Here is a 27,902-nt window from a genome sequence, read left to right as displayed (position 1 = left end):
TCCCAGGACCCCAAGATCATGACTTGAACCGAAGGCAGACGCTTAACCAACTGAGCCACCCAGGCGCCCCGATATAATTTTTTTTAAAGAAAGAATTTATTTCATTTTCCCTGTATATTTTCACACTTATTTATTGTGGTAGAGTATATATAACATAAAACTTGCCACTTTAATCATATTTGTGTACAGTTCAGTAGTAACATTAAGTAAATTCACACTGTTCTGCAGCTATTACCACCATCTATCTCCAGAACTTTTTCATCTTCCCAAACTCTGTGCCAGTTAAACAATAACTCCCCATTCTCCTCTCGCCTTATCTTCTAGCAACCACTCTACTACTTTCTTTCTCTATGAAACTGACTATTCTAGGTTACCATATATATTTTTTCTATGTCAGAAGTTGCTTTGGAGGAGGGAAAAACACATAGCAGAAATGGCAAAGATAAATATGAACTCTCTGAAAAGATGTTCAACCTCACTAATCATCAGGGAAATGCAAATCAAAACCACAATGAGATATCACCTTACATCTGTCAAAATGTCTAGTATCAAAAAGATAAGACATAACAAGTGTTGGCAAGGATGTGGAGAAAAGGGAATCCTCATGCGCTGATGGGAATATAAATTGATTCAGCCATTGTGAAAAACAATATGGAGGGTCCTCAAAAAATTAAAAATAGAAATGCCAAGGGGACTAGGAGGTTTAAGGCTTGCAGTTATGGAATGAATACATCACAAGGATGAAGGGTACAGCATAAGAAACACAGGGAAAAAGAAAAATACCATACAGTCTAGTAATTCCGCTACTGGGTATTTAACCAAAGAAAATGAAAACACTAATTTAAGAAGATATATGCACCCATATGTTTATTGCAGCATTATTTACCATAGTCAAGATATGGAAGCAACCCAAATGTTTATCAATAGATGAATGGATAAAGAAGATATGATATGTATAGATATACGTATATATACACACATATACACAATGGAATGTTATTCAGCCATAAAAAAAGAATGAGATCATGTGACAACATGGTGGAACTGAAGGGTATTGTGCTAAGTAAAATAAGTCAGAGAAAGACAAATACCATACAATTTCACTTATATGTGGAATCTAAAAAACAAAACAAATGAACAAAGAAACAAACTCTTAACTATAGAGAACAAACCGGTAATTACCAGAGAGGACGTGGGTGGAGGGGGGATGGGCAACATAGGTGAAGGGAATTAAGAGGTACAAACTTCCAGGGGCACCTGAGTGGCTCAGTTGGTTAAGCGTCCAATTTTGGCTCAAGTCATGATCTCAGGGTCATGAGATCAAGCCCCATGTCGGGCTCTGCACTCAGCACAGAGCCTGCTTGGGATTCTCTCTCTCTTTGCCCCTCTCCCCACACTCAGTCTCTCTCTCTCTCAAATAAATGAATAAAATCTTAAAAGAGGTACGAACTTGCAGGTATAAAATAAGTCACAGGGATGAAAAGTACAACATGGGGAATGTAGTCAGTAATACTGTAGTAATGCTGAATGATGACAGATGGTAACTGCACTTACATAGCTTAGTGTATAGAATTGTTGAATCAATATGTTGTATGCCTGAAACGCAAATAACATTGTATGCCAACTATACTTATAACTTAAAAAAAAAAAAAAGAACTCTCTTAGGAGAACCACAAGTTACATCTCTTACACTTTGCTCCTAATGGAGAGTGGACACTTTGTGGTATCCCAGGTTCTGTAACAGTGCCTAGAATAGGTGCTCAAGGCATGTTTGCTGAGTGGATTGATTTTACGAAAACAATGTACTATGTGACATTATCTAAAGATGCTGAAATCTTCATACTGCTAACGAGACTCAAATTTTTATATTTGTTATTCATAGGAGATTGACGTCCTCCAATAATAGACCGCGAGAAGACAGCTGGTTAAAATCCTTATTTGTCCGGAAAGTTGATCCAAGAAAAGATGCTCACTCTAATCTCCTAGCCAAAAAGGAAACAAGCAGTCTATACAAATTGCAGTGTGAGTGATAGGTTTGCTCTCTTCATAGTTGACTTTTTTCCCTTTGTTCATAAGTTTATCGTTGAATTTTCTTTTGTTTCAGTTCACAATGTTAAACCGGAATGCCTAGAAGCATACAACAAAATTTGGTGTGTATACCAAACTATCCTTTACTTGGGGAAAATTAACAATTTGAATATTTGTTGGTTCAGCTAACACTTGATAGCAGAGTGAGATCTTTGATCCCTCTTCTTGAAGCTGAATGTTCAGAGGCTCTTAAGTTGAGCTCTGTGTGGGATTGCTAAGGGCATTTTGATTTTAAGGACTCACACGGGTAACTCATCACATAAGCTCTCAGACATTAGAATGTTCTAGACCCTTAAGGTTGGAAGGCACCTTATAAGTCCGTCTAGTCCATCTACTCATCCGTGCTTGAGTCCTTTCTGCAGACCTTCCTGACTGGTGTGTTTAAGTACATTCATACATTCCATCTCTGGATAGCTTTGAGTGTTATGAATTAGAACTCACATCCCTGTGCTCTCTGTTGTTTCCAGTTTTACCTCTAAGTAAAATTGCCACACGAAAGTCCTGTATGTATTTGAATATAGCCACCATTTCTTCTCAAGTCTTCATTCACCAGGATTTAAGTCCCTTTGGCAGATTTTCATATGATAATGAGATCCATATGCTTTTACAGAATTTGTAAACTTTAAGACCAAAGAGAGAAGTGTATTCGTTCTTAAGTAAGCTAACAAATTGTATTTTAATGATCAATTGTGAGCAAACATCATTAAAAAGCATTTTTTTACCTTTCATATCTGCTACTTTCATGAGAAAGCAAATGATTTTGTCATCAGAATCAGCATAATTTTCAGATGCAAAAATCTTTTGTTGTTTTATTTTGGGAGGTGATTCATGAAATACAGCATTAGCATAGAGTTTCTTAATCACCTCAGCACAGTTCTCTTTATTTAAAAATGTCCTAAAACAAAGCAAATGCTTATTTCTAAATCTTTGTTCATAAAATGAAATTTCTTGTCTATGCTAATGTTTCCCTGGATTATCTTTCCTGTCCTGTTTGTATCACTTCATCACCTGTCTCAGATTTTCATTTCCTGTCTATTCATATTTCCATTTGGATGTCTTCCTCCCCCTTCAAATTCAACATGTAGAATCACCTGGCCCTTCCTGCTTCCCACATGTGTCAGTCACCATGGTTTTATTTAACCTTTTCCTTAGTTCTTTGCAATTGGTTGCTAAGAGCTGTGCATTCTTCGTTTGACTTGCATTTTGGTTCTCTTTCATTTCCGTCTCCATCTCCCTCTCCCAGCCTGTTGAGCCGCATTTCTGAGTAACCTCCTTGCTGACTGCCTTCCTGGCCTCAAGATTGTACCTGTACCCTACCCCACACCCAGTCCATTGCTTATAAGTTTGTCAAAATGATCTCCCTGAAGTTCTCCTTTTTCCTTCATCCTGTTTTTTTCTTTTCTCTGAAACTTTCAGCAGCTCTCTGTTTTCAGTACATCAAGACTTAACTCCTGCCTGGTTTTTAGGGGCCCCAATGATGAGGTTCTGCCCAACCCAGCCAGTTCTGGGTACAAGTACTACCTTCCTTACAGCCTTCATTCATGTAAGGAAAGCCAGGGCTTCCAAGAGCAGCTTTGGAGTCCCCAACAAAGAAGATACGACTTTGTATTGGTGAATAACCTAGGCCTCACCGTCAGGCCCCAGCCCCTTTCTGGACCCCACATGGGTCATCTGTACAGATTTTCTTCTACATTGGCTCTCATTCAGGGTTGTTTATGTCATGACAAAAAAGGAAATCCATTTCCAGTAACTTGACATAATCCATCTTTCCCCACCCCTGATTTCCATCAGCCCCATGTTATTTCTAACATAAATCTTTTTTGACCTGTACAGTGACCACACCATGTGTATGGCATTTCAGAAAACACACATGGTGTGGTCATTGTACAAGGTCATGAAAATGGACAGGTTTTCGTTTAGTTAGACAGAAGACCATTCTGAGCTTTTCTCTGTTAACTGCATATACACTCAGTTCTCGTGCCCCAGCCTCTGGTGGTGATCACGAACTTAATTTTCACTCAGTGTCAGCAGATAGTTCGAACGGGTTCCATTTCCGACCCTTGATATCCTTTTGCATTTATTGTTGAATCTGTATTGTACTTTTTCATCATAATTTTTCTATTCAAAAAGTGTGCAGGTTTTAGCTTTTATTTTGGGATGGCACAGTTCTGTCTCTTCCTTTTGCCTTGCTCTGTATATTAGAATCTGTACCATAGGAAGGTTTCCCTGGAGCCAAGCTCTGGCACCTCTGTTAAATTAATACACGGCCATGACTGTCATGGCCTTCCTGCTAGTCCTGCACAATCACTGGTAATGAACTTGGGGGGTGTGCACATGGGACTGTAGGATACTTCTTAAGTCCCGTCAGCGGGTTGAATTGAATAGAACCTAATTTAGGCTCCATGCTGTATCTTTAATTTGGGTTCCTCTGCCATGTTGATGCCCTCGGGGACTGTTAGAACTGGGTTGCTTCCAGACTGTGTTGGGTTCTAGGTCTGTCTTCTTCTTCCCTCCTTACAGCCAGCTTGCTCTCTGCCCCTGCCCCCTCTGCCTGCTCGTGCCGCTTCTGTTGTCTCCCCTATTTCAAACATCACTTCCTTCTCTTATTTCTTCTTCCGTGCTCTTTTTCTACTATTTCTGTTTCTCCCCTTCCTATCTTGGGAACCAGCAGAACTTAGCTCTTAGAAACTTCACCATTCCTAGGTGCTTCTTTTCTTTTCTTTTTCTTTTTTTTTTTTTTTTTCCTGAAATAGCAAATAGTAGACCCATGTAGTTCCTGGAATCCTGGGACCTTTGGCTCTTCTTTATCCATTTTTATCACTATACTTGAGTTGTTTACAACTATTCTAGGCAGTTGGGGTAACAGAAACCTAAGCCTCTGATAAGTGGGATATTAGAGTGCAGTAGAATTCAGCTAAAAGGTTAATTCTGCACGTATTTTTATCATAAATATTTCTGAGGTCAGTTGTCAGAACAGAGTAGATGGCCTTTTTCCTGTTGTTGATCATGTGTTGGACCTGGTATAATCTTGTCAGTTGTTTAATTAGTGTTGCTGTTTCTTCTCTTCAAGTCAAGAGGTGTTGCCAAAGATTCATGAAGATAAGCATTACCCCTGCACTCTGGTGGGGACCTGGAACACGTGGTACGGCGAGCAGGACCAAGCTGGTAGGGAGCAGGAGTCTTTGGAATAAGCACTTGTTCCCTAAGCCTTTACTGTTAACGACTTAAATAATATTCAATTTAATGCTTTCTTTTTTTTTTAAAGATTTTTATTTATTTATTTGACAGAGAGAGAGACAGCGAGAGAGGGAACACAAGCAGGGGGAGTGGGAGAGGGAGAAGCAGGCTTCCCGCCGAGCAGGGAGCCCGATGTGGGGCTTGATCCCAGGACCCTGGGATCATGACCCGAGCCGAAGGCAGACGCTTAACGACTGAGCCACCCAGGCGCCCCTTAATGCTTGTTTTTATAATCAAAGCTTTCCAAGTCTCAGTCTAGTTTTGTGGTTAAAGTAGTTTCTCCAGTAATTGATTTCAAAAACTACTTTTTTTTGTTGTTTTAACATTTGAATCCATTATTGAAACTTTATGGTGTAACTCATATGCCAACACATGGCACATTACAATTTTGTGTTAACATTATGTGTATTAGACTATTTTCAAGGTAAGAGTATCGTGAAACTCTAAATGTCTGTTATCTTTTAAAATATATTTCAGTCCACCTCTGGAGGTATGAAGGAGGCTATCCAGCCCTCACAGAGGTCATGAGTAAACTCAGAGAAAATCAGGTAATGATTTTGAAAAATGTTTACTTATTCAGACTAATGATATCATAAATGATAGTACAGAATTAAATGACTCTTTTCTGTCCTCATTTTTTTAACAGTAATAAACTTCTTTGTAGTAAAGTTTTATTATTTGGATTCTTGAAGCTGTATTGAAACATAATTAACCAGTTGTAATACTATTAACATAACAGTTCTTATTGTAAAAGTCAGTTGTACTTTGAAACTGCTGAGCTGGTACTTCGATGCCAGTAAGTCAGCATGGTCGACACAGTCCGCCCTGGATTACCTAACGCCTGTCTGCTTCGGGAACTGCCAACCACATAGTCTCTCCCTGGGGCTGACTTCCATCTCCTCCCCCTCCCTTCAGTAATAGGTGCAGGTCAGGGAAGAGAATTTTAACAGCCATACATTATTAGGAAAGAAAACCTTTTGTGTAGATTCCCAGTCCAAATATAAGTGGCTTTTGGGCCATCTGGTATTTTGTAGTCTCTATGTCACTTCTATTAATATGTTGTCAGACACCGTTAGGAGAACTTAAAAATGTAGGAAATTAAATTTGCTTACATTGTTACTTAAATAATTAGGATGGCCATGTAGTTTGTCATCTAAATCTGGACACTTTTGAGAGTGAAAGTGAGTGCTTATAGTTACTATGTTGGTTCAACAAAATGTAAACCAGGGCTGTCTCGGGCCACCTGGGACCATTTTTTATGATAGTATTCTATTATAGGAGGAACATAAATGGTACTAAAATGGGTTTATATGTAAATATTAGGGGATATCATGAGCACTTTTTTTTTTTTCCCCTCAAAGGAATTTGTGGAATTCCGCAAGGCAAGAAGCAACATGCTTCTCTCTAGGAGGAATCAGCTGCTGTTGGAGTTCAGTTTCTGGAATGAGCCTGTTCCACGGTCAGGACCTAATATATATGAACTCAGATCTTACCAGCTCCGAGTAAGTACTGAAATACGGGATAACGGCCCTCTCATTCTTCTGTGAGGAGGCGTGAGCACCCCTTAGTGCCAGCAACAAAAGTTGAGTTTACATTTTGTGATGTGTGTTTGGCATAATATTTTGATTGGTTTGTTTTCTCCGCTGTCCAGTCCCTCTCTTCTTTCCTTTTTTTTTTTTATCTTCTTCTTTATCATTCCTTCTCTTCTGCTAAGCTCTTTTGTTTTTTATAATCTTCCATATAATGTTTATTATTTGACATTTTCCATGTAGCATTGCTGTTTTTAAGAGGAGAGACCTAACATGCAGGACTAGCTGTAACATGTGGCATTTGCTGTAATTGAACTAGAGCAACTAATAAATGTGAGACTGCTGAATAAATTACACGGCACTGTAAGAGTCAAAGGGAATAATATTTTGTAAGACTCTCATGTTTCCCCACTAAGTGACTACTAGAAAGAAAGCCCCAGATAGCAACATAGCAACATTATTAAAAGGAGGACATTGCAGCAGTAGATCTTAATAGTCTAAGATTCACCATTATATGGGAAAAAATAGGGATTCAATTAAATTGAATTTTTTAAAAATTTCACAGTAAAGTCTGAATGGATACCAAAATTTAATCATAAGTTCAGTACATCTGGAGGATGGACCTAACTATGGTTTTGATGACCATAATTGGATGACTTACTGTAAATATTGCCTTCTTATATGAAATAGAATAGAATATTACTCCCACTATGGAATAGAAATGAGCATGGTGAATAATATTAATTTGTTACCTTTTTTATTTGTTATACTTCCCATTATTAAAAGTAATTTTTAAGTTAGTTTTGTCATTTGATATTTTTTATACTATTTCCATATTTCTTCACAGAAGAACTAACAAACCAAAATCCAAATCTCTTTTCAGCCAGGAACTATGATTGAATGGGGCAATTACTGGTGAGTATATTCCCAAATGGTGAGTTTGCAATCTTATTAATAGATTATTTTAGGTCATAGTGTTAATTCTAGAAATAAAATCTGGGGATAAAGCCATGATTTGATACTAGACTGCTTTATTTGATGTTTCTATTATGAAATTTTTTGAACATATACAAAACTAGAGAGAATAATACTGTGGATCTCTCCACCTTCCATACCCACTACTTAGCTTCAGACGTTACCAGCACATGGCCAACCTTGCTTAGGTCTAACTCTCCCAACCCAGATTATTTGAAGGTAAATCCTGAATAATATATCATTAAATTGAATTTTTTAAAAATTTCACAATAAAATAATACGTCATTTCATCCATAAATATTTATATATATCTCTAAGAGGTAAGGATTCTGGGTTTTTTTTTTAAGTAAAACCCCAATGTTGCATTAGGTTATTTCATATTCTTCTTGGATATTACCTTTTTTGGAATGTTGGGGGGGTTTTTTTTGTTGTTTTTTTTTTAAAGATTTTATTTATTTATTTGACAGAGAGACACACAGCGAGAGAGGGAGCACAAGCAGGGGGAGCGGGAGAGGGAGAAGCAGGCTTCCCGCCGAGTAGGGAGCCCGATGTGGGGCTCAATCCCAGGACCCTGGGACCATGACCTGAGCCGAAGGCAGACGCTTAACGACTGAGCCACCCAGGTGCCCCTGAGTGTTGTTTTTATCATATAAACAGCACCACAATGACACAGTTGCTTGTTCTTTTTTTTTCTTCATTTAAGTAGCAAAGTACCAGTTTTTCCCCAGACTGATCTATAAATTCACCACAATCCCAGTCAAAACCCCAGAAGGCTTCAGAAATGCAAAGGACCCAAAATAGCTAAAACCACCTTGAAAAAGAAGAACAAAGTTGAAGGACTCACACTTCTCAATTTCAAAACTGACTACAAAGCTAGAGTAATCAAGACAGTGTGGTACTGCATAAGAACAGGCATAATCAATGGAACAGAAGTGCAAGTCCAGAAATAAACTCGCATATATGAGCCATTAGTTTTCAATCCATGCACCAAGTCAATTCAATGGGGACAGATAGTCTTTTCAACAAAGGTGCTGAAACAACTAGATATCTTTGCAAAAGGATGAATTTAGACCCCTCCCTTACATATATACCAAAATTAGCCATAACAGAGCTTTTAGAAGAAAACATAGGAGAGAATCTTTGTGACCTAGGGCTAAGCAGAGTTCTTAGGTATAACACCAAAACCACAGCCCACAAAAGAAAATGATAAATTACAATTTATCAAAATTAAAAACTTTTATAATTCAAAGGGCATCATTTTAAAATTAAAAGGCAAAGAAGTCATAGACTGGGAGAAAATTTTACAAATCATATCTGATAAAGGACTTGTATCCAGCATGTATTAAAAAATCCTACAACTCAATAATAAGAAGACAAATAACCCAATTAAAAAATGGACATAACACATGTTGGGGAGGTTGCGAATAAGTTGGGGCCCTCATACATTGCTGGTGAGAATGTAAAATGGTGCAGCCACTTGGGAAAACAGGCAGTTAGTCAAAATGTTAAACATGGAATTACCATATGGCCCAGCAGTTCTATTCCAAGGTATATAGCCAAGAGAATGAAAGCATGCATCCATCATATAAACTCATATACAATGATCATAACATTTTTCATAGTAACCAAATAGTGGAAACAACCTAAATGCCTGTCAGCCGAGGAAAGAATAAACGAGCTGTGGTATATCCACATAATGGAATACTATCCAGCAGTAAAAAGGAGTGAACTAGTGCTATGTGCCACAAATACTTGCTATGTGGAAGAGTCCAAAGGAGCACATAGTCTATGATTCCATTTGTACGAGATATCCAGAAAAGTCTAATTATAGAGACAGGAAGGTGAGTGGTTTCCTGGGGCTGGGGGTGGCAACAGAAAAGGATTATAGGTGGGCACAAGGAATCTTAGCATAATTGGATTGATGATTGCACAAGTCTGTAAATTTACTTAAAAAAAAAGTGTGCATCTAATTGAATTTGATGGTATATAAAATATACCTCAGTGAAGCTGCTGACACACACCTCACTAAAGAGAATTTATACCGTGAATCCAAGGATAATTCAAAATGAGGAAATTGATCAATATAACACAGTCAAGTGTGTGAACCGTGTCTGGCCTCTGCACCCCAGCACATTGCCTCCGTGCCTCTGTTAGAGCGCTTGTCACCCTAGGGAGGCCCCACTTTCCAGTTCTACGACTCTGTCTGCAAGACCTGGCACATCCTGGGTGGCTGGTAAACGCTGAATGGATGGTGGAAACTGGTAGTTACATATGAAGCAAAGGTCAATTGCCAAACCTGTGAACAACCTATGTGTCTGAGGGAAATGGATTATAGTATATTCGTGCAGTAGAATCTTACACGGTGGTTAAAGTAAAACAGACCAGGGGCGCCTGGGTGGCTCAGTCGTTGAGCGTCTGCCTTCGGCTCAGGTCATGATCCCAGGGTCCTGGGATCGAGCCCCACATCGGGCTCCCTGCTCGGCCGGGAGCCTGCTTCTCCCTCTCCCACTCCCCCTGCTTGTGTTCCCTCTCTCGCTGTGTCTCTCTCTGTCAAATAAATAAATAAAATCTTCAAAAAAAATAAAGTAAAACAGATCAGGTCACGGATAAATATTGAAAACACCAAGATGAGGAGAAAGAGCTAGTTAGAGAATATGTACAACATGATGTCTTTTAAGTAAATTTTAAAATGATACAAGAGAGTTTATAAACAAGTTTTCTATAAAAAGATATAATTATTGTTCATGGATACATACACATGAAGTGGAAATATAAAGCCATGGACAGGAAGACTTGTCTTCAAAAGACAGGTAACTGCTTCCACAAAGTGGTGACTAATGGAGATGGGGGGAGGGGATGAGGAATGCAAAGGGAGCGTCATCTGTTTCTATGGTGTTCATTTCTTTTTGAAAAGATCTGAAATATAAGAAAATGTAAAGTATTGATGTTTTTTGTTTTGTTTTTTTTTTTAATATTTATTCATGAGAGAGAGGCGGAGGCAGAGGGAGAAGCAGAAGCAGGCTCCCCACTGAGCAGGGAGCCCTATATGGGACTCGATCCCAGGACCCCAGGATCATGACCTGAGCTGAAGGCAGATGCTTAACCATCTGAGCCACCCAGGCGCCCAAGTATTGATGTTTTAAAAATCTAGGTGGCCAGAGTGTTTTAATGGGCACAAATTAACAATATAAAAATCATCTTAATACATGTTCAGAAGGCATTTGATAAGATTCAATACCAGTTTTATTTTATTCATGACACTAATTTCTAATAAGCACTTTAAAAATTAGGAATAGAGAATATTTTATTTAAATCATGGGTTGGCAAACTTTTCTGTAAAGCACCAGTTAGTAAATATTTTAGGCTTTGTGGACCATTCTTTGTCTAAAATAACAATTAACTTTGCTGTTTTAGTGTGAAAGCAGCCAAGAATGATTTGTAAATGGATGAGCATGGTTGTGTTCCAACAAAACTTTATTTATGGATGCTGAAATTTGAATGTCATGATTTTCATGTGTCATGAAATATTATTCTTTTGATGAGATTTTTTCCAAGCATTTAAAAAGGTAGAAATCATTCTTGGGTTCTGGGCCATGAAAACAAGCTACAGAAGGTGGGATTTAGTCTGAGGGTCTATTTTGCGAGCCCTGATCTATAAATGATAAAACTTTCCATTTCTTCCATCTTAACAGCTACATTAAACTTAATGGTGAAACGCAAGAAGCATACTCATTAGCATTATCACAAAACACCAACTTTTACCATCATAATTTTATATAGTTTTTGAAAATCCTATTGTGAGGAAAAAACAAATAGAAGTTATAGTAATATAAAGCCTCAGTAATTAAGAGGGATACAAGAGTAGGTTATTGGCCATTAGTCAGACATTAACTCTTTGGTTTCCTTATCTTTAAATGAGAACCTGTGACTTTTATTTTCAACTTAGATGTGTTCTCCTTTTTCAGTTATGAAATATCTTGCTTTGAACTGTATAATTTCTAAGATCTCTTCTAGCTCCAAAAAACGGTTCTGGATTTTTTTTTTTTTTTTTAAGATTTATTTTTAAGTAGTCTCTATACCCAACGTGAGGCTTGAACCCACAACCCGGAGATCAAGAGTCACACACTCTACCGACTGAGCCAGCCAGGCACCCCTGTGATTCTTATTTCTAATAAATATTTTCTTCTTGGGTCATCAAAGGCTACATAATGCAAGTTAGATTTTTTTTTTTAATTTGAAAACTAAGACATACCTATTTAATTGGATACCACTGTTATAGGCACCACTTTATTAAGAGACCTTTTTTCGGGAGGGGCCTTATAAATGTAATCATTTAGTTGCCCACAGAATAGGATCATTCATTAGTTCTATGTTTGCACGTTACTATTAAGACTTGCCCACCATGGACTTCGCAAGGAAGTACTGAGGTTATTCTTAGTTATTTAACCAAGTATTTATAAAGCCAGTTCAGCATTCAATTTATATTTTGGCACATAGGTAACTATTTAAGATGGTGATCACCTCTTCAGTACATGCTTCTGATTATTACCAGGCTAAGGCAAGTATGTTTTCTTTGCCTACTGAAACTGAGTTAGAAAAAGTCATAATGGAATGAATAATCCTGAATATTTATCACTATCAATGAAAGACAGTTTTTCCCTCTCTGAGTTAGAGTGCACGTTAAAGTGATTTGCTTAATTTCAATAATTTACCAATCGGATTTGTAATTTTTGTGAAGTTATTGATCACTTAATTCTAAATATAAGAGTTAAAGATTTTAATATCATTTGGGGGTAACCCATGGGGCAATAGCAAGAGATCCCTCCTTCACCACAGAAGAACCTGAAAGCTTGGGTCCCCCTCAGAGTTGAGCTCATGGGGTGAGAGCCGAGATGCATAAATCGATCTTGAGGAGTCTGCGTTATCCCTCCCACTCTGGTTGCCCTTGCTCTGAGCCTGTGCCCCACCACTGCCTTGACATGCGCCAGTTCAGTCGCTCTAAAGTTTGCCTCCAGGACGAGAGTGTACTGGTCAAGCCAACTCGAATCTCTTGTCCCTCAAGAGTTATGTCTCTCTGTAGATGTTAGTAGATTAGAATCCTTGTTCATATGCCTCCAGCTCCTTTAAGTTAATGAGAATGAATCCATCTTCCCAAGTCCTGTCAATTCTGGTACCTTGATGTGACAGACTTGAGGCCCAAACCTGGGCAGTGTTGATGTAAATACACTGGTGGTCTGTGGTGTGGAGTCTCTGATGGACTCCAGCCATGCTTTCCCAGGTGACCTCCTTATATCACTTCAAGCCACTTCCTTCATTTTCAAGTTTGACTCTTGAAAGAAAACTGCTTTTGGAAAACATACACATTTTTTAAAAAGATTTTATGTAGTTGAGAGAGAAAGAGCACGGATGCACACACCCGAGCTGGGGGAGGGGCAGAGGGCAAGAAGCCGACTCCCCGCTGAGTGTGGAGCCTGATGAGGGGCTCAATCCCAGGACCCTGAGATTGTGACCTGAGCCCATATCAAGAGTGGGATGGTTAACCGACTGAGCCACCCAGGTGCCCCTGTACATTTTTTAAAAACCATTTTAGGATTTCAGATGCATCACTAGATATAAAAATAAAGTACCTGGTGCAAATAAGAAAGAAGGTGTTTAAGGAGCTGATACCTTTTGCAGTAGGAAATGTTAAAAAGGAAAGTTTAAGACAAGTGCCAATTCTTAGCCAACTTAATCACAATTTCACATTAGACACACAGACACGTATATATATCACACATTCTTCCACACATAGGAATGCCATTGGGTATTCATTATCCTGATGGTTTGTTCTGGTAAGAAAACAAGAAGCAGGGGTTTTTTGTTTCATTTTTTATTGAAGTATAGTTGACACACGTTAAACTAGTTTCAGGTGTAGAGCAGGGATTTGACAAGTCTGTACGTTATGCTGTGCTCACCCCAAGTGTGGCTGCCATCTGTCACCCCACAACACTATGACAATACCGTGAGGCAGCTTCCATTTTGATAGTGATGCTGTATTGCCCAGAAGCTCCACCTTCATGGTTCTTCAGTGTGTTTTCCAGAATTTATGGTCTGCAGGTGCTTTGAAGGTGTGCTCCCTTCATCTCTGTCTTAAACCCCATTCTCTGGGGGTGGTCCCTGTCTCCCTAAGACACAGTAACTTCTGGCATCTTGAGTGGTCTGGCATCCACGTTTCCCTCACTCCCTGTCAGCACATTCTTAGAGAAGCAGTTCTTTTTAAGTTGATGGGTCTTATCCTCAGCCAATTTTCTCGACTATGTATTCTCAAGCACTGATTCTAAGAGTCATTAATTACTGTCCACTTCCCCCAAAAATGACTATTATAGCTACAGAAAAGTACATTTACATCTTATATGTTATCTACATTAAAATAATTTTCAACTGCATTTGATAGTTAAAAAACAATTAGTCTTCATATCGTACAACTTGCTCTGAGGGCAGAAGAAATCTACTGATTCTTTTCAACATACCTAGTTCAGTATCTGAACACTGTCATTTTTCCTTACAGGGCTCGTGCGATTCGCTTCAGACAGGATGGTAATGAAGCAGTGGGAGGATTCTTCTCTCAGATTGGGCAGCTGTATATGGTACATCATCTTTGGGGTATGTATTTTTTCCTTCATTTTTGTGTTACTAGGATTTCAGAGTTCATTACCAAATAAGCTATACTAGGCAATAAAGCACATCTCAAGTCAGTAACTTTAAACACCGTAGCAGGGGGCGCCTGGGTGGCTCAGTCGTTAAGCGTCTGCCTTCGGCTCAGGTCATGGTCCCAGGGTCCTGGGATCGAGCCCCGCATCGGGCTCCCTGCTCCGCGGGAAGCCTGCTTCTCCCTCTCCCACTCGCCCTGCTTGTGTCCCCTCTCTTGCTCTCTCTGTCAAATAAATAAATAAAATACTTTAAAAAAATAAACACTGTAGCAAATCCAAACATCACAGATAGAAAGTAAGTGCTGGGCTATCTAGAAGGAAAGAGTCAACAGTGAAAGGCCCATAGACTCGGGGCACATTAGTAGGCTCATTATGAGAGTGGGGATAATGGTGAAAGGAACAAGAGAAGTGAAGCACGCAGCCATGGGAGAGGGAAGATGATAAAGCTGCTGTCCCTTTCTAGACACTTCCCATGGCTCCTCAGAAATTACCCTGCATTTTATCCAGAGAGGCAGCTCTCCACATGTTCACTCACTGCCTGCCTTGTGTCTGATTCCATCGTTCCGGAGGCCCTTCTGTCACCTTTTCCATCCCCACCCACTTTTGTCTGGCACCGTCTTTGGTATCTCTCAGGGCCTCACTCGGGCGTGCCCCCTTGCCCCCCAGTGAATGTCTCTCCTCCTGAGCCCCCAGAGCCCGGTATCATGTAGGTTGTCACACTGGCTATTTGTGTCTGTCTCCCTGCTAGAACAGGAACTGGGTCTGAGTAATGGCTTGGTACATTTGGGGCACATCTGTATATGTTTATTAAAGTTAAAAAAAAAAAATGGACGAACCATGAGAGACGATGGACTCTGAGAAACAAACTGAGGGTTCTAGAGGGGAGGGGGTTGGGAGGATGGGTTAGCCTGGTGATGGGTATTGAGGAGGGCACGTTCTGCATGGAGCACTGGGTGTTATGCACAAACAATGAATCATGGAACACTACGTCTAAAACTAATGATGTAATGTATGGGGATTAACATAACATAATAAAATTTTTTTAAAAAGTTAAAAAAAATGAAGCTCAGCTGAGACTCTGGATCTCAGCTCAGGTCTTAACCTCAGGGTCATGAGTTCAAGCCCTGCATTGGGTTCCACGTTGGGTGTGGAGCCTACTTTTTAAAAAAATGAAAAGCATAACTCATTCCTAGACCATATTAATCAGCCGAGGTATTGGTTTGGCCTGTCCAGTCGCACCCCGTGCTGCACCGTGCGCCTGCTCTGTGGGCCCGGCAGGCGCCCAGAGGCTGGTGACGGTCTGCGGAGGGGAAAGCCAACGCGGGGGGCCTGCCCCGAGGCCGTGTGTGTGATCAGGAACATAGGGGCACCCCCAGCACTTAAGGGGATATAAACTTACGTGTAACTGGGGGAAATCAGTAAAAGGTGAATAGGGTCTAAATGGGCTGGCAGGTAGAGGCAGGAAGGAAGGGCCAGAACAGTGATGGGAAAACGGGAGATTATAAAAAATGGTCAGAAAATGAACTCGTGCAGACTGGCTAAATGGTAGGAGAGCTGCCGGGGACCTAAGTCTGAATGGGAATCCCTTTCCCCCCCAGATCTTCAGGGTCTGGGGAGGAGACCCCCATCAGTCACTGCTTCGACCAGGTGCTCAGCTCAGATGCACACACAGGGCTTCCCTGGCGTGTGAGCAATTGAAAACCCTGCACCAAGGAGCACCCAGGGGCTCCGTCGGTTAAGCGTCCAACTCTTGGTTTCAGCTCAGATCATGATCTCAGGGTCGTGAGATCGAGCCCCGGGGCCAGCTCCATGCCCAGCAAGGAGTCTGCTTGAGATTCTTTTCCCGTCCCTCTCCCTCCCCCTCTGCTCTTCCCCCTACTTGTGCTCTCTCTCTCTCTCCTTCTCTCTCTCTCTCAAAATAAATAAAATTTTGAAAGGAGGGAGGGAGGGAGGAAGGAAGGAAGGAAGGAAGGAAGGAAAAGTTCTCACATGTAACAGATTTGGAAACACATCTTTAAAATCTGCCTTTAGAGATTATGCTAAACATAATTTAACCTTTTTGGGTTTGAGGTAGGGGTGACATCATTTTTATTATTATTATTTTTAAATAGTATGTGTTCTGTCTGGAGAATATAAACTGAAAAGTCAGGCCTGTCCCCTTTGCTCACTTTCCTCTCAGGCTTGGCGCCTGCACGCCTTCCCAGACGTCCTCTGTACACGAGCGCAGGGACTGCACTCAGGTCAGGGCTTACAGTGTGTCTGGATGGGAACTCCCAGGTGAAGGAGGAGACAGGCAGGCACCAGGGGGTCACAGGCCCTTAACTCTGTCCCGCGGGAAGGACTTGAGGTTTCACACAGCAACAGTAAGACGCGGAGGAGTCCACCAAGATCATCCTCCGTGCACAGACGCAGAAGCTAGGAACAACGTGGTGCTTCGGCTTTGGAAAGTGGCCAGATTGCAGCTCGTGTCTTTTCTGAGGCGGCGCCTTTCTCTGCCTTCCTTTGTTGTCCCCAGTTAGTGTCCCAAATGTCCACTGCCTGCTTCCTCCTTTACAGGAAAAAGTATTGAGATATGCAGAAATGAATTTTCAATTGCCTGCCCCAAAAACTTAGCCTCACTTTCCCATACTTTTTAGAGAACCACACTGATCAGGCACCTCCAGTGTGTGGGTTATTTCAAGCATCATTCTCTTTAACCCCTACAACCACAGACCACAGTGAGGGACCTGTGACTCATGCATGATAAATAAATCACTTAGAAGCCGCAGCTGTCGAGTCACTGAACCAGGCTCAGACTTGGGCATGTCTGGCTTCAGAGCAGGTCTTCCTAGCACGTAGCACCTCTCCTTTTACCCTCGCACTTGATGCCACTCCTTCCCCACCTTCCTCAAGGCCTTGCTCCGTCCATTTGCTCCGGCACCACCTCATCTAGGGGCTCCCTCCCCGGTAATATGTATATGCTCAAGTGCCTCCCACCTTTAAAAGCCTCGCTAACAGAAAACAATAAAATAAAAGCCTCCCCAAATCCAAGTGTCCATTGACGGATGAACAGATCAACAAAATGTGGTACGTACGCACATTCATCCATAAAAAAGAGTGAAATGCCGGTACATACTACGACATAGATAAACCTTGAAAACATCAGATTTCACTTACATGAGGTGCCTAGAATAGGCAAATCCATAGAGACGAGGCCAAGTAGAGGTTACCAGGGGCTGGGGGGGCGGGGAGAATGGGGAGTTAGTGTTCAGTGGATAGAGTTTTACTTTGTTTTTTTTTTTTTAAAGATTTTATTTATTTATTCATTAGAGACAGAGAGAGAGAGGCAGAGGGAGAAGCAGGCTCCCAAGGAGCAGGGAGCCCGATGCGGGACTCGATCCCAGGACCCTGAGATCATGACCTGAGCCGAAGGCAGATGCTTAACCATCTGAGCCACCCAGGCGCCCAGAGTTTTACTTTGTGATGGTAAAAAGTTTTAGAGATGGATAATAATGAAGGGGACAATTGTGAATGTACTTAATGCCACTGAATTGTACATTTTAAAATGGTTAAAAGTTAATTTTGCTGGGGCGCCTGGGTGGCTCAGTCCGTTAAGCGTCTGGCTTCCGCTCAGGTCATGATCTTGGGGTCCTGGGATCGAGTCCCACATTGGGCTCCCTGCTCAGAGGGGAGTCTGCTTCTCCCTCTGCCTGCCTCACTCCCCCTGCTTGTGCTCGCTCTGACAAATAAATAAAATCTTTAAAAAAAAATAAAAAAATTAATTTGGCTGTGCATATTTTACCATAATAATAAATTTTTAATTAAGAAAATTAAAATTTGAAATGAAAAAATAAGAACACGGCCCTCCCCAACCTGTGTTCCCTGCAAGGGGTCAGCACACAGTGCACCGGCCATGCACCTGACCTCAGTTGGAATGCTGCTGCTTGTCACGTTAATGCTAAGTGTTCTGCTCTGGGTGGTGAGAGGTACAAGATTTGTTTTCCTTCTGTTTTTCAGCATCTTCAAAATTGCATGTAATAAATGTATGCTCCTTTACTACTTGAGGGAAACTTTATCTTTAGATGGTTAAACTCCTAGGCCTACAAGGGTAGGTCTTCTCATCAGGAAAAAGGAAAGTCTTGTGGAGAACAGGTGTGTGTCCCAGAATAGAAACTAGAAGCCCTGATTCTTGTCCTTGTCTTGACTGACCCGCTGTCAAGATGCCTAGGAGGTATTTCTCTGGTGAGTACTTGGAAGGAGGTTCCCTAGGCTCGAATCAGAAACCAAGGCACCCAGATGAGGTACCTGAATTGTACCACATGACACCGAACATTCTGATGCCTTTGACCATGTTCTTCGCTCCACCTGGAGCAGCTTTCTCTTCTGTTCCTGTCGACATTCTTTGCAACCTTCGAGACCCACCTGGTCAAATCACACCCTCCAGACAGCTCTCTCGTCTCCTCCGTGCTCTTGTGGGCTTTGTTCTCAAATATACCACAGTGCTCAGCAGGGGCTGACCTTGCCTTCACTTGTCTTTTTGCTCTCACTGCATTGAACACAGCCTGTCACGCACATCATTGTAGTGCTTTGGAAATGCTGAGCAAAATGGAATCGAATATTGCTTATCTGTAGTCTGATGGTTTCTGATTATGAATTTAACGTGTTATTGAAGAAATTCACTTGGTTTGAAAGGCAGGTCTTGGATCCACTAGATTTTCAAATTTAAAGAGTTGTTTATTTTGCTTCTCTCACAAGGCCTAACATAATTTTGCTCAGAGTAACCAGCTCACAGTTATCTCAGCTTATTGTTACATCCCCAGAGTGGTCTCTTTGAGAAAACTAGCTGAGCAGCTGGCTTGATGGACATACTAGTGGAATGCAGGACATTTTGTTTGGTTCTTTTTCAGCTTACAAGGATCTTCAAACCAGGGAAGATATACGGAATGCAGCATGGCATAAACATGGCTGGGAAGAATTGGTATATTATACAGGTAATACTTTCATAAACATAAAACTTGTCATTCTTCTCATCTTACTGTTTTATGTTCTTTCCCCCCAAGGCTAATATGTTTTTTGGGTTTTTTTGTTGTTGTTGTTAAATAGTATGTTGCTCTAGGATGGTGAATCATAAGGTTGGGGGGATGGAGAATAGTCAGATTTTTCCTTAATAGGTACATGCCTTCTTTTCAATAAGGAAATTTCATTCTTTCAAGTATGTGTGGGGGGCGCCTGGTGGGCTTGGTCAGTGGAGTGTGCGACTCTTGATCTCATAAGGTTGTGAGGTCAAGCCCCACGTTGGGTGTAGAGATTATTTAAAAATAAAATCTTAAAAAAAAATAGCAAGTGTGTATATTGTCTGGTACAGTTTTCAGACACTTGTATGTTGGAAATTTTCCATCATTACTTTTTTTTGTACTTTTCTATATTCTCTGAATATTTATTACACAATTTTTTTCTAAGCTTTCCCTTTCTCATCAAAGTTATCTATTCCCCAAAACATTATAATACAGCAATTAAAAAGTAATTTTGAAAATTAATTTGACATTTTGACTTTTTGTGTGTACGTGTGTATGCATGGGCATGGATAGCCATGTACACGTATACTATGAAATCCTGGTGGCTTGATTTTTATAAGAACAATTGGGCTGAATACGACCCAGTAATACTGACACAGGTAATAAATACCAATCATGTGGCATGTCAGGTACATTTAAGCCCGTATACTACTAAGAAAATCAAAGAGTACTTTGTTCCAGAAAATAAGTATTATCTTGTCTTTTAGTTCCAAACATCATATAATTGTATGTGACTGGCTGCTTATTCTTACATGTTCATCAGTTCCCAGAGGCGTATTTGACTCAGCAGTGAGTTTTAGAAGTGCTGGTTATCCAGTCACATGCAGTCTGATTTGATTTTATATAACTTTATTTTAGCTCAGAGTTCTCAACCTTTTGAGAAAGCACCACTTTTGTTACACATGGACTTTCCTAAGTTCCGACAAATGAAACAGATCTCCAGATAGAATCTGTTTTAATTTTAAAAACATCTCCTGGGATGTTAACTGATCTACCATTAGCTTGTATATTTCTGTCGCTGAGATCAGTTCTGTGTTTTCCGGTACTCTGTTCTGATTCCAAGCAGCATGTCTTCTGAACATTCTCAGCAACCTGTTTGTTACTGTACATTTACCATAATCTGTGTAGAAAAGAACAAGCACAATAATCTTGATCCTTGTTTTCAGTCCCACTTATTCAGGAAATGGAATCCAGAATCATGATCCCACTGAAGACCTCACCCCTCCAGTAAACAGATTTTAGATGTGCCTACATAAATTTATGTGACAAGTATTTGTCATAAATTAATTTTAATTATATATCAAGTGAAAAAGAAACACTGAAGTGTAAACTGCTGTATATAGCTTACGAGAGACCTCTTTTCTTTAAAATTTACATAATCACAAGAAAGGAAACTATTAGAGTTGGATTGTAACAGTGCTCTGTAGTCCTCTTTGAAACATCCCTATGTTAGTTGAATACACCTTAAAATACCAGCCACCCTTCTCCACCCTCTGGGAAAAGAGGGCCCAAATTAAAATTTGAATCCTCTCCAAATAGGAACCTAACCATGAAAAAAAAGTTAGCAATTTCTTTATAAAAAGCAAATCTGTTTTATAGTTACAGATTTTTAGACAAATTTCTTGTATCAGGAAGAAATATAAATTTTGTCATTTTACTCTAGCAATTTTTCTGAGCCTCAGACTCGGAACAAATTAAGAGCGTACCCAATACCTGAAAATGTTTTAATTCACTCTCATTTTTAATCAGTTGGCATAGTAAACGACATGTCATTACTAAGCTGGTGGTGGTTGCTAAGGTACACTTAATCAGTAACTCAGTCTTTACATAGTGTATTGTGATAGCTCGATATGAGGGGAAATAATGGCTTGAACCGTGTATCATATGTGATTTTGAAATGAACACCTTGAATAGCACTAATTTTTATTTGTAATATTTTTCTATAATAAAATGAGTAGCATTAGGAAAAGAGGTTTTATTTTGTAAACAATCATTTGTGACCTCAGACGTTCTGTAGTTAATGTTTCAGTAAGCTCATAGCAGGTACTTCCAAGATCATGTATGAGGGGTGGTGCATGTTGAGATTTAAGTTGGAATAAAGTGCATACTTTGTCTAGCTCTGTTTGATTTAGTTTTTTTAACACAGTGTGCCTATTTTGTGACTGTCATCATGTGAAAGTCCCGTTGAAGTGAAAAATTATGTCTGACCCCCAAATTAAAGAATTTGTGTAAAATAAAGTGTGAATAAATCTCATAGCAAATGTCAAACTTTTACATGTGAATGGTTTTCTCCAAGAACCTATAAAAATCAATAAAATCCTCTTGATTTTCACATATTACTTGTTTGCAATCTTTTTTTTTTTACTGAACTTGTGCTGAAAATGACCCTGTCCCTCTTGAAAAACAGCTTGTCCCTGCTGAGTGGGCATATGTGAGTCTACAGAGCAAAATATTAAGAAAGCTCCTCAGCGTCCCCCTAGCCATTTAGCGAAGTGTTTTGAGGACCGGGTGTTTGTAGCAGGGCTTGGGGCCTGGGGGGCTGGGTCAGCTGGTAGAAGAACAGGCGCTTCCAAGTCCAGGCTCTGCTCCTTGACGAGGTACTTCCCGTCTTCGGTGTTCAGTTCCCTGAATCCATAAAATGGGGAGGTGGAATCCGATGGCATTTAACATCCCTTGAGCTCTGATCTTTGTAACTCCTTAGTGCCACGGGAAGCGGGAGGGATGGGGAGCTCCAGCATAGAAGACCTGCATTTTAGCAGTTGTACTGATTGGATGCTCAGAGCATGTTTGTAGGATGTGAATGAATTATTTATATGAAACTGCTTTCTACACTATATAAAGAAAAATGGTAGAATTAGTATTACTGGTGAATTAGCTTTACTGGTGATCTAGCTATTCGGAACTGGGAAAAGATTGCTAGGAACGGAGGGAATTTTCACTTACAAGTTGTGTGGACTTGAACGCTGCAGAAGTCCGGAATTTTCTATCATTCACTGGGGCGTTAAGGTTCTCCAGAGAAACAGAACCAATAGGATATCTAGATAAGATATGCATAAGAAGAGACCAGGGATTGGCTCATGGTTATGGAAGCCAAGAAGTCCCAGAATCTGCCATCTGCCAGCTAGAGAACCAAGAAAACCAATGGTATAATTCTGTCCCAAGTCCAAAGGCCTGAGAATCAGGAGAGCTGATGGTTTAACTCCCAGTCCAAGGTCAGAGGCCCAAGAACCAGGAGCTCCAGTATCTGAGAGCAGAAGATGAACGTCCCATCTCACGCAGACAGCCTACATTTGCCCTTCCTTTGCCTTGTTCCGCTTGGGCCACGAATGGATCACATGCCCACCTACATCGATGAGGAGGATGTGTATACTCATTCTGTTGAATCAAATGCTAATCCTCCAGGAGCACCCCTCACAGGCACACCCAGAGATAATGTTTTAGCAGCTACCTGGACATCCCTTAGGCCATCAAGTTGACCTATAAAATTAACCCTCACAACTGAGCTCACAGTTGGTGGATGAGTTAGATGAGGCTCTCTAAATTGCATCATCCACCCAACTCCCTATCCAGGGGCCATTCGGTTGGTGAGCACCATGATGTCCAGATGCCAAACAGAATATGCAAGAATGAGGTTTTCTTTTAGAAACTTCGCTTTTCTCTTTTTGTGTTGCTTTCTTAAAGGAGCTTTCTGTTCAGAAAAGCACAGAGCAACAAACTGACTGTAAAATGGAGCTCTTTCAGAATATACCCTACTCTAGGAAGAGGAATTTCTGTCCTAATTAAGTCATTGGATTTCACAAAGCAGCCTGCCTCACGCTAGGCTTTAGTCTTCCTTCAAGTAAACAAATACTGAGTTTCTGTTAGTGCCAAGCATCAGACACAGGGAATAACATCATGAACAAAACATGATCCCTGCCTTTGTGAAGCTTACAGTCCAGTTGAGAAGAGACTAGCAATTAAAATATAAAATACCCTTAAGTTACATGATATGGTAGAAGTTGATACGTGTTCTAGTGGGGGAAGGTAGAACAGGGTAATGGAGATCAGGAACCTAAGGGTGGGCTGCGAGAGGCGGTATGCAGTATTGTCAGAGTTGGCCTCGCTGAAAAGCTGACATCTAAGCAAAAACGTGAAGGAGGTGACAAAGTTAGCCAGCGTTTGGAAGGGAATCCCACCATGCTGAGGGAATGGCTACAGCAGGGTCATGCCTGGCATGCACTAGAGCAGTGGAGACCAGTGGCTGAAACAGGAGAGGGAGGACTTGGTGGGGGAAGCCAGAGGTCCTGGGGCTGGATCAGTAGAGTGCTGGGAGCCCCTGGAGGGACCTTGACTTTTACTTTGAGATGGGATCCACTGGAAGGTATTGAGCAGAGGAAGGGCATGATCTGACTTACATTTTAAATGGTGGCTTGGACTAGGCGTAGCAGTGGAAGTAGGGAGAATGGTGAAATTCTGATTTTATCTTGACAGCAGAGCTAAGATGATTTCCTGAACGAATGATTGCGGAGTGTGAATGAAAGAAAAAGAAATCAAGTGACCGAAGTCTTGTCCTCCACAACTGGAAGGATGGAAGGCTGTAGGTGGAGTAGGTGCAACAGATCTGGGGAAGTGAAGATCAGGAACTGTTTTGCTCATACTGAGTTTGAGATGGTCTATGCAGATACCCAGGTGGAGATATCAGGTAGGCACATGTGAATTCTGCAGTTTAGGAGAGCAGTCTCACCTGGAGATAGGCATTTGTGAATTGTCTGCATATAGAATTTAAAGTCTTATGGGGAGTGAGTGTAGACAGAGAAGACGGCCAGGGTAAGGAGGAGCCAGGAAGAGAGTGAAAACCCATCAGGGAAATAGAAAAAACTCAAGGAAGTGGGATGTCATGAAAGCTAAGTGAACAAAGTCCATCAAGGATGAGACCACCCGTGTCAAATGCTGCTGCAAGACTGGGATAGAGGAGGTCTAAAAACTGACCACTAACTGAGTAACAAGGCGGTCACTCGGTGACTTACAAGAACATTCTCTCATTATGCTAATTTATCAAATCATCACTATTTTACCAATTCCTGCCCAATTTGTCAAATCCTTTTATTAAATGCCCATAGAAGAATGAACTGTATTATTTTGTCCTACGAATTTTCATTAGGAATATTCAAAACTTCCAAACTCATTTTCCATTCGTTGGGTGTAAGTCTGATGAATATTACTTGTACAAGCCCACTCATTTTTAATTACCATTTATGTGATATTATCCCTATTTCTTTTTTTTTTGTTTTGTTTTTTTTTAAAGATTTTATTTATTTATTTGAGACAGAGAGAATGAGAGAGAGAGAGAGAGAGCACATGAGAGGGGGGAGGGTCAGAGGGAGAAGCAGGCTCCCTGCCGAGCAGGGAGCCCGATGCGGGACTCGATCCAGGGACTCCAGGATCATGACCTGAGCCGAAGGCAGTCGCTTAACCAACTGAGCCACCCAGGCGCCCCATCCCTATTTCTTTTTAAAAGCCCTCTAGGACCCACACTTTGCTCTCCTAAAACCAACATTTCACGGAACCTATTTCTTTCCCCCTTATTCATACCATGGCTGCCTGTGAAAGAGCCTTTTCTTCAGTTCCACATTGTATTTATCAAATTGATACCTTCAGTTTCTGGCTGGGACACAGATGTTCAATAATGTGCTTGATGAATGGACAGAAAGAAGGGAGGGGGAAAGTAAATGGAGAGAGGGAGAAAGGGAAGATAAGAAAAGAGAAAATATGGAAGGTGCCTGGGTGGCTCAGTTGGTTAAGCGACTGCCTTCGGCTCAGGTCATGATCCTGGAGTCCGGGGATCAAGTCCCACATCCGGCTCCCCGCTCAGCGAGGAGTCTGCTTCTCCCTCTCATGTGCTCTCTCTCTCATTCTCTCTCTCTCAAATAACTAAATAAATAAAATCTTAAAAGAGAAAGTATGGAGACTGTCAGCTCCAACTGGAAAATACATGAGGCTCTCAGAAAGCAGAGCAGTGTCTTTATTCATACTATTTTTGATGCAAGTTCTAGCGATCCTTGGAAATTAAGATACATGCCTAGGTAAACTCAGTAAAAACAATTCAAAAGGAGAATAATAAACATACATCAAAATATGTTCAGAGGTGGAAACTGATCAGCAAAGTACTGAATGGTCCTCTCTTAACTAGTGCTAAAACTAGTACTTTTTGCAGAGTTCAATGACCATTAAAAATGAAACCACTTGAATATTTTGTAAAACAGGTCTTCCAACCTAGGGAATAAAATCTCATCTACTGCATTAATATACATTAACACCTGTGATCAAAGTGTTAAGTGTTAGCTTACGGTAGATTCTCCTGGCCCCAGTAAATTAACTCTCCAGTAACGCACACGATAAAGAATGCTGTGGAAGTCACTGGCCCGAGCTCCAGCTCTGAAAGTCATTAACTTCTGTGAGCTTGCTGCCGCCTGGTAAAAAGAGGACAGTGATATCTATACTGCTGACCTCAGGGTTGTGAGAATCACATGAGGACATGTGAAAACACCTGGGAAATGTGAAAGTAAGCAGTGTGACATGTGGCCAGATCACCGCCCAGGTTTTCTGAACCTGATCGTAACAATCCTGAGGGTCACAGAGGCCAAAGCCATTATGCTGGTGCCAACATTTACTGAGGCCGACCACTTGAATCTCTGGAGTCCTCTAGAATCCTCCAAGGCTCCTGCCCCAGGTCTGGGACGCTCTGCCCAGCTCTTGGGAGTGACAGCCCAGGGGGCCGCCCTAGGAGTCATGGAGAAACACTTGTCTCCAGGAGAAGAGAGAGAAGAATCATAACAGCAAACCAGAGAAGGGGGCTGGCGTAGGAGATAAATGCCATGGGGTTCTCTCTTTTTTTTTTATTTTTTATTTTTAAGATTTTATTTATTCATTTGAGAGAGAATGAGATAGAGAGAGAGCATGAGAGGGGGGAGGGTCAGAGGGAGAAGCTGACTCCCCGCCGAGCAGGGAGCCCGATGCCGGACTCGATTCAGGGACTCCAGGATCATGACCTGAGCCGAAGGCAGTCGCTTAACCAACTGAGCCACCCAGGCGCCCGGGGTTCTCTTTTTTAAGCAGATAAAAGCTTTGAGGGACTTCTACCGTTTCAATTTAATACTACGAAAAACTTCAGTTCTTAACTTTACGACCCCAAGTCTTACCTTTCTCTGTTTACATAAGCAGGGTGCGTCATCAGAATGAAAAATGACGTCACAAGGACAGGAAGCCGCGTCACACTGCCGACACTTTCCGCCTCCTGTCCTACCACCATCTGTGGCTGTTTGCTGGGAGCCGACAATTCGAAAAGCGTGGAAGAGGCTCGCGCAGCGCTGGCGTCCCCCGGACTCACGCCAACACGACAGAGGGGCGGCTGTGCGCGCTGCTCGCCCGGGGCCAAGAGCGCTTGTGTAACCGGCTGCAGAGCTTCCACGTGGGCACACGGTTTCCCGGCCGATCGGACGCCTCCGAGCCAAATCCAGTACGCACCGCCCGTCCAGGCCGCGGAGCTGGGGAAGGCCGGCCTCGGAAGCGTTAGGGGCCAAAGGCTCCTGGGTCCTCCGCCCACCGCCCGCGGCTCCCGCTCCCGCTCCCGCTCCCGCGCTGGGTCCCTGGGGGACGGCAGTGCGCAGCGCTCCGCAGAGCCGGCCCGCGCGGGCCCGCCGGGAACTCCGCTCGGCTCCAAGGGCCCAAGCCCCGGACGGCGTGCGGGCGAGCTGTCGGCAAGCGTCCTCACCGCCTCGTCGGGTGGGGTCTCGTTTAAACGTTGCCACACCTGTCACGGCTCTCCGCCCGCAACTCGGATTTGGAAGGAAATCTGATTCATCTGATTTGGTTATTTGGCTACATAATTACCTGATTATTTGACCAAATTTGATTATTTGGTTAAATTATAAGTTTTTCAAGTAATTTCCTATATTAAACCCTTCCGGCCTTTTCTACTTAATTGTCGACTGCATGCCTCTCCCTAGACCTGTGCTTTATCCTCCCCCATTTTTCTGCCAGGGAGGGTATATAACCGCATACTTTCAAAGCATGTTCTGAAATTTCTCTTGGCACTGCACAAAATAAACACAAACCTGGCTTTCAGGTCTTTCCAAGTCCTCTGTTAAGAAAGAATGGTTCATATAGGCTATTAGGAGGTATTTCTTAATTCATTTAAGGTGAAACTCATTTGGGATGAGTAAAATGTGTTTTTAGTTCTTTTACTTCATGTGATTATCAAATGCCCATTTTTTTTAAAGATTTTATTTGACAGAGAGAGAGACAGCGAGAGAGGGAACACAGCAGGGGGAGTGGGAGAGGGAGAAGCAGGC

The 27,902-nt window shown here is 41.5% G+C and overlaps 1 protein-coding gene across 1 annotated transcript in view; it reads left to right on the top strand.

The window, feature by feature from the left end:
• NIPSNAP2 (nipsnap homolog 2) overlaps nt 1-21,903 on the top strand; it is a 30,247-nt gene extending 8,344 nt beyond the window's left edge. The window contains exons 2-10 of the mRNA XM_032430807.1: nt 1,883-2,022; nt 2,105-2,150; nt 5,159-5,253; nt 5,803-5,873; nt 6,687-6,827; nt 7,738-7,769; nt 14,377-14,471; nt 19,405-19,488; nt 20,739-21,903. Coding sequence (XP_032286698.1) covers nt 1,883-2,022; nt 2,105-2,150; nt 5,159-5,253; nt 5,803-5,873; nt 6,687-6,827; nt 7,738-7,769; nt 14,377-14,471; nt 19,405-19,488; nt 20,739-20,803 — 769 coding nt within the window. The 3' untranslated portion in view covers nt 20,804-21,903. The remainder of the gene's footprint in view (nt 1-1,882; nt 2,023-2,104; nt 2,151-5,158; nt 5,254-5,802; nt 5,874-6,686; nt 6,828-7,737; nt 7,770-14,376; nt 14,472-19,404; nt 19,489-20,738) is intronic.
• Nucleotides 21,904-27,902: the final 5,999 nt, after the last annotated feature.

This window comes from Phoca vitulina, unplaced genomic scaffold (assembly GCF_004348235.1).
Source record: "Phoca vitulina isolate PV1807 unplaced genomic scaffold, GSC_HSeal_1.0 scaffold45, whole genome shotgun sequence".
NCBI lineage: Eukaryota > Metazoa > Chordata > Mammalia > Carnivora > Phocidae > Phoca > Phoca vitulina.
This window is presented reverse-complemented; position numbering and strand designations above follow the sequence as displayed.